Source organism: Pollachius pollachius (genome assembly GCF_949987615.1).
Source record: "Pollachius pollachius genome assembly, chromosome: 18".
Classification (NCBI taxonomy): Eukaryota; Metazoa; Chordata; class Actinopteri; order Gadiformes; family Gadidae; genus Pollachius; species Pollachius pollachius.
In genome coordinates this window covers 3,633,103-3,640,341 of record NC_136951.1, presented here as the reverse complement: position 1 = coordinate 3,640,341, position 7,239 = coordinate 3,633,103, and the positions used below count along the sequence as shown (strand labels likewise).

General features: G+C 48.2%; 1 protein-coding gene across 3 annotated transcripts in view; it reads left to right on the top strand.

Annotated features, from left to right (window-relative positions):
- Positions 1–7,239, top strand: part of fer (fer (fps/fes related) tyrosine kinase) — a 29,537-nt gene continuing 22,298 nt past the window's right edge. For 2 of the 3 annotated variants that reach the window (XM_079755581.1, XM_079755579.1), the window contains exons 1-6: positions 1–95; positions 1,211–1,424; positions 4,502–4,630; positions 6,473–6,646; positions 6,758–6,857; positions 6,936–7,119. In XM_079755581.1, coding sequence (XP_079611707.1) covers positions 1,302–1,424; positions 4,502–4,630; positions 6,473–6,646; positions 6,758–6,857; positions 6,936–7,119 — 710 coding nt within the window. In that variant the 5' untranslated portion in view covers positions 1–95; positions 1,211–1,301. Of the gene's footprint in view, positions 96–218; positions 771–1,210; positions 1,425–4,501; positions 4,631–6,472; positions 6,647–6,757; positions 6,858–6,935; positions 7,120–7,239 lie in introns of those variants that run through there. The other variant, XM_079755580.1, reaches the window with a different exon arrangement.

The following is a 7,239-nucleotide window of genomic DNA, read 5'->3' as shown; positions in this document are numbered from 1 at the left end:
GTCAAATTGAAGGAAAACAGGAGGAATACTTGGCAAGAAGAGGAGAAGATAGCGGAATAAACAACAAGAACTGAACAGAAGAAAGAAAAGGAAAAGTAAGCCGGCCCCGTGCTAGCAGCTAGCTGTGATGTGCTGGTTGTCGGGTTGGGGTTAGGGATCTTTGTAGAGCAGGAGGACCGTGTTGTCGGCCGCTGACTGCACCTCCCTTCCTCCGGGATACAGGAGGTGGAGGCTAAGCTAATGTGTAGCACCGATATGGGACACCGGAGGGGTGGAGGATAGGCTACGGTGTAGAACATATATGCTAGACTAAACAAATGAAAGCTAGACGAAGGTGTCTGCTATGTAAAGATCAGCGCCGGGCTACAATAGAAGTGAACCTCGGGTTTTTCTTTAAGATCCGTTAGCGGGGCGCTAGTTAGCTGTCATCAAGGGTGGACTGACTGGAGTTGGTTTAATTTGAAAGCTCCAGACCTTTTAGTTAATTATAACATTACAGTTTTAACGTTATATTGTATACTTCATTTGTATAATATTATTTATTTATTATTTTATTGTATAATATGCTTGGGGTTAACTGGTGTGCTAACTATGCTAACTCCCCTAGTAGCTGAATGCTGATGTCAACAATGTTATTCACCGATAACCTCGTCTGATTTGATATACCGGTATTACGTGATATTATTTAAACTATCAATGAAAATACAACTAATAATTAACTGTAAATCAACCAGAAGCCAAGAGCAAGCTTTTGGACTCACAACCTTTCTGTGAGTCTGTCGACTTTCTATACGCAATCAAGTTTAATGCTTTCTGCTAGGTTATAGTATAAGTATCTACGATTGATTATTTTTTCATATATTATTACTCCTGTACTATTTTGCCAAGACTTTAGTAAATTTAAAATCAGATCAGTATATATATACCAAAGCACTTTATTATTGCTACACATATTGTCACATTTAATGATAAAGACTATTAATCGACTGCTTTTACGAAAATTATACCTTAGCATTGTTATTATCCATTTACCTATTCACACACAATCATCAGACTTAATATCACTTAATACTGGTTTATATCCTAACCACATGCTTTCAATTTACATTATTAATTTGGCAGATGCTTTAATCCAAAGTGTATTTTTTTTGTAGATTGTTTCAACAAATTGTCAAAAAGTAATAGTGTCTCTCTCTCTCTCTCCTCACAGGCCAAATCATGTCGCACCTGACCTCACTCACCCATGCTCTAGCTACCTAGCCTGCACTAAGGCTAGCAGGCTTAATTAGGCTGTGTATTGTATGAGTGTGAGAGAGAGTGTGTGTGTGTCTGTCTGTGGAAGGAACAAGGAGAAAATGGGATTCGGAAAAGATCTTCGGAATTCCCATGAAGGCCTCCTTAAACTCCAGGACTGGGAGCTGAAGGTAGGCCAGGGAGCTGAGGGAGGGGTGGTTGGCTGAAGGGGGGAGATGGTTGGCTGAAGGGAGGTGATTCTGAAGGTGAGCTTGGAAGCTGAGGGTGGGGTGAGTAGCTGAAGGTGGTTGGCTGAAGGTGGGGTGGTGGTTCTGAAGGTGGGGTGGTGGTTCTGAAGGTGGGGTGGTGGTTGGTTGAAGGTTGGGTGGTGGTTGGGTGAAGGTGGGGTGGTGGTTGGCTGAAGGTGGGGTGGTGGTTGGCTGAAGGTGGGGTGGTGGTGGTTCTTAAGGTGGAGTGGTGGTTGGCTGAAGGTGGAGTGGTGGTTGGCTGAAGGTGGGGTGGTGGTTGGCTGAAGGTGGGGTGGTTGGCTGAAGGTGGGGTGGTGGTTGGCTGAAGGTGGGGTGGTTGGCTGAAGGTGGGGTGGGGGTTGGCTGAAGGTGGGGTGGTTGGCTGAAGGTGGGGTGGTGGTTGGCTGAAGGTGGGGTGGTGGTTGGCTGAAAGTAGGGTGGTGGTGGTTGGCTGAAGGTGGGGTGGTGGTTGGCTGAAGGTGTGGTGGTTGGCTGAAGGTGGGGTGGTTGGCTGAAGGTGGGGTGGTGGTTGGCTGAAGGTGGGGTGGTTGGCTGAAGGTGGGGTGGTTGGCTGAAGGTGGGGTGGGGGTTGGCTGAAGGTGGGGTGGGGGTTGGCTGAAAGTAGGGTGGTGGTGGTTCTCAAGGTGGGGTGGTGGTGGTTGGCTGAAGGTGGGGTGGTGGTTGGCTGAAGGTGGGGTGGTGGTTGGCTGAAGGTGGGGTGGGGGTTGGCTGAAGGTGGGGTGGTTGGCTGAAGGTGGGGTGGGGGTTGGCTGAAGGTGGGGTGGTTGGCTGAAGGTGGGGTGGGGGTTGGCTGAAGGTGGGGTGGTTGGCTGAAGGTGGGGTGGTGGTTGGCTGAAGGTCGGGTGGGGTTGGCTGAAGGTGGGGTGGTTGGCTGAAGGTGGGGTGGGGGTTGGCTGAAGGTGGGGTGGTTGGCTGAAGGTGGGGTGGGGGTTGGCTGAAGGTGGGGTGGTTGGCTGAAGGTGGGGTGGGGGTTGGCTGAAGGTGGGGTGGTTGGCTGAAGGTGGGGTGGTTGGCTGAAGGTGGGGTGGTGGTTGGCTGAAGGTGGGGTGGGGGTTGGCTGAAGGTGGGGTGGTTGGCTGATGGTTGGGTGGTGGTTGGCTGAAGGTGGGGTGAGGAGTTGGGATCTGAAGGACATGGTGCTTCATTAAATTGCCCCCCTGACCACCAGTGGTTGGGTAACCGCCTAACCACTGGTGGTTAGGCTAATTCTAACAAACACTAAACAAACACACCACTAGTTTCGAGGCATGGCATTTTGGTGGCGTTTAGGTGTGTGGCGTTCCATGGCGTTCCGTGGCGTGGCGTCTCTGTGCGCGGCGTTACGGTGCGTGGTGTTTGGGCGTTCCGGTGCGTTGTGTTCTGGTTTGGGCGCTCCGGTGCGTGGCGTTCCGGTGCTTGGCTTTTCGGTGATTGCCGTTTCAGTGCGTAGTGTCTCGGTGCGTGGTGTTCCGTGAAGCTTATTATTTATTTGTCAGGGACAATGCAGCGCACATTATTATGTACACAATTATCACAGTCAATTCCATAACAATGGGTTGTAGATGTGTTGCATAGAAGGTTTCTAGCCAGTTGGCTAATTTGCAACCCCAGTCCCTGGTCACGCCTTTCTCAAAAAGATAATCCAAATATCATTTCTAAAATAGCTACATAGTGTGAGTTACACAGTCATGAGTTAGTACATTACATGAGCAGCGCACTGAATGCATGTGTGCATGAACGTAAAGACATAAAGGACATCACAAAACAGCACATCACATAAATAACGCCATGCTTAGGTGTGTGGCGTTCCGTGGCGTGGCGTTCCGGTGTGTGGCGTATCTGTGCGTTGCGTGGCGTTGCTGTCCGTGGCGTCTCTAGGCGTGGCGTTCCGGTGCGTGGCGTCTGTGTGGCGTTCCGGTACGTGGCGTTCCGGTGCGTGGCGTCTCTAGGCATGGTATTCCGGTGCGTGGCGTTGCCTTTTGGTGTGTGGTGTGGCGTTTTTGTGGAGTTCTGTGTGTCTCTGTGCGTGGCGTTTCTGTGCGTGGCGTTCCGATGCGTGACGTTCAAGTGCATGACATTCCGCTTCATGGCGTTTCTGTGCGTGGAGTTTCTGTGTGTGGGGTTCCTGTGCCTGGCGTTCCGATGCGTGATGTTCCGGTGTGTGACATTCCATTGCGTGGCGTTTCTGTGCGTGGCGTTTCTGTGCGTGCCATTTCTGTGCGTGCCGTTTCTGTCATGGCATTCCAGTGTGGCGTTCTGTTGCATGGCGTGGCCTTTTAGTGTGTCGTTTGCGTGGAGTTTTGTTGCGTGGGGTTCAGTGGCTTGGCGTTTCCGTGCGTGGTGTGGCATTCCGTGATGTGCGATGATTCACCAACAGCTACGTTTTACCACAAACTGGTAGATCCAACCACTCACTTTATAGGGCTAAATGCTAAAACTACCTGCTATATAACATAACAACAATTTAGCTATAAATCTGTTTATAGTTTTTTGCTAACTTAACTTCTAACCATCCGCCTTCTCGATGCTGCTCACTTTACAACTCATGGTTAGAATACATAGTAGTAATCTGTGTTTACTGTAAGGACTAAACCACGAAGAAAAGCCAAGAGTGCTTTATTCTGCCAAATATCAGTTACAAACTGTGATTCAATGTTTGTTACTTTAACTTATAACCTTTTTTGGTTTTTGTTTTTTTAAAATGGGCTCAACCTGCCCAAAACTTTTTGCGATGTCATGATAACATCTCGTCGATAGTTCTATTTGGTCTTTGTTGAAGTTGGATTTGTAGCGCATTGATTTTGTTAAAAGGCACAGTGTTGCGTTATTTAAAGAGGATGGAAACCCTTGGGACTTTCAATCAGGAGCTAGTATTCAACCATGCTTTGGTATAAATAAGTTATAAACATTTAGCGGTCCTTTCAAAATTACCTTCATCTTACAGTCACTTCCTGTCTCTGTCAACCATTTCCTGTCCCCAACCGACTTACCCCATGGCTGTCATGTTTCTGTCCTATCAGCTGCTGGAGACGGTGAAGCGCTTCATGACGCTGCGTGTGAAGAGTGACAAGGAGTATGCCGCCATGCTGCTCAATCTGAGCCGGCAGACGGAGAACCAGAACCCGGACTACAGCAGCACTGTCAGCCAGGTGAGAACACTGTCAGCCAGGTGAGGACACTGTCAGCCAGGTGAGGACACTGTCAGCCAGGTGAGGACACTGTCAGCCAGGTGAGGACACTGTCAGCCAGGTGAGGACACTGTCAGCCAGGTGAGAACACTGTCAGCCAGGTGAGAACACTGTCAGCCAGGTGAGAACACCGTCAGCCAGGTGGGAACACACTATCACTTTTTTGGATTTTTATGCCTTTTCCTCTGTTAAAAATGGCATAGATTACTATGTTGACGATCATATAAAACAAATTACCACCTTGTAAAACTTTATTTGTTTGTTGTTGGCTCTGTAACAGAAAACAAGTAGAAGCAAAGCAAATTGTGCAATTAATTCATTGTTTTTAATCGATTAACAACCCTAATATATATGACGATATGTGATGACATCACCGCCTCAGCCCAAGGTGGCTAGAACGAAAGCTAAATAATTCTGACGTCGTGGAGCCTTACAACAGACTACAAATGTATGTATAAAGTAAACAGCTGTAGTTACGTAAAAAAATTTTCAAGTGCTTATGACGAAAACACTTGTTTGGTAATGCCCATCCAGTTTGACTGCCAAAAAATGTATCCGTAAAATGTAGAAATCCATCAAATCACATCTGAGAAGCAGAGCACATCAGCAGAGACCAAAGGGAGTCTGCAGGCCTCTTTAGAGGAGTGGAGTACCAATGGCAATATTTGTGTGGAAAGTATTTTAATTTGGCTAATTTACACAAATGACTGACAGACAATAGCTTACTAAAGTGATGCGATTGATCGGCAACAGATTGTTACGACCCTAAATACGTGATTGTTGATCAGCTCATCAACCTGAAATGTCAGATTTCCAGGCTGAACAAGGAACGTTTTCCTGCTTTAACGTTGCCAAAAGGACCCATAATGTCCGTCAGGTTAGATTTTGCTGTACCTTGAAAAACATTACAAACCATAAGCCCGATTTTTTACAATGGAAGTCAATGGGGAAAAAACGCTGACTTCAACCGTTCCGAAGGCAAACAGCGTACACGTATAGAAACCGCGCATTAGCAGGCCTCCAAAAAGCAAAGTACTACTTCTGCTACTGTGAACGGCATAACTCGCAATCAAACATAAGCCATCAACCCCAATGTTCGATCAATAGCAAGACCCCGTCAGAGCGGCCCAGGGACTTGAAACTCGGCGTGCTGCCTCGTGGCATTAAGATTTCAGAATTGCGCACACAACGAGTTGGCGCAACCAAACGCATTTTCTTTAAAATGCACATGCGGTGACATGTCTAGTAAAACCTGTTCTGCTTCAAAACAGGTGAGCCCCACTGCCACGGGGAATAAAAGTGTGAAGTAGGGGTACAAACAATAAAAAAACCTAAAATATAAACAAATAAACAACCATTTATGCCAAAGTACCTTTTCGAAAAGCTACAATGATGGCCGTGGCCGTGTAGCACTGGAGCACCATTTTCTGCAGCAGTTAGAATTTGTTCAGCTGTCGCAGGAAGAACCTGCTCTGCTGGGCTCTCTAAACAGTGCGCACCAGCCCACCTTGGTGGCTGTCCAGGGCAACATCTTCAGATCATCATTCATAGTTACATCGTCCATAAATGACATCTTGCCTACTGTAAACATTTCAATGTTATGTATTATTTTTGTTTCATTTGAAGCACCTCACTCTGTTGAGCTGGGCACTTGTCCAATGTCATAATATTAACTGTGTCTCTAGTCATGGACCCAGCTATGATGACCATAGGGCTAAAGCGAGGGCGCTGATTGTGTCTCTAGTCATGGACCCAGCTATGATGACCATAGGGCTAAAGCTAGGGGGCTGATTGTGTCTCTAGTCATGGACCCAGCTGGTGAAGCAGACGGAGGAACTGGGTCGCGTCATGCGGGGCCATGCTGACGATGTCAACTCTGGGCCGCTCCATCGCCTAGCAACGCTGATCCGGGACAAGCAGCAGGTGAAGAGGAGCTACCAGACCCTCCACACCACCCTGGACAGCGAGCGCAGCAAGGTGCCTCACCCTGACCCATGACTCCTGAACCTGACCCTAACTCTCATGCCCTCTAGTCTGGATGTTGAGATGTTCTCTATAAAGAAATGCAAAACTCAAATATCGTTCCAGGTCACAAAGGCCGATCTGGAGAAGCTGAAGGCTACGTATCGTCAGCTTACGAGAGAGGCCCACAGCGCGAAAGAAAAGTACAAGGAAGCCATGGTCAAAGGTGTGTGTGTGTGTGTATGTGTGTGTGTGTGTGTGTGTGGCTATCTGCAGATCATCCTAATCCTCCTCCTTGTATCAGGCAAAGAGGCGGAGCGTGCTCGTGAGCGCTACGACAAGGCTACCGCCAAGCTGCACAACCTCCACAACCAGTATGTGTTGGCGGTGCGCACCGCGCGGCTCCACCAGGAGCACCACCGCTGCCACGCCCTGCCCCGCCTCCTGGACTCCCTGCAGAGGATGCAGGAGGACATGACCGGTGCACTGTAAGACCACCGAGCACAACGTGCACCAGGCTAGCGCTAGAACAAAGAGGCTAACCAAAGATGCTAATTTACGCTCGTGCTTAAAATATATTAATAATATCTTTGCCGCGTGTCTGTGGC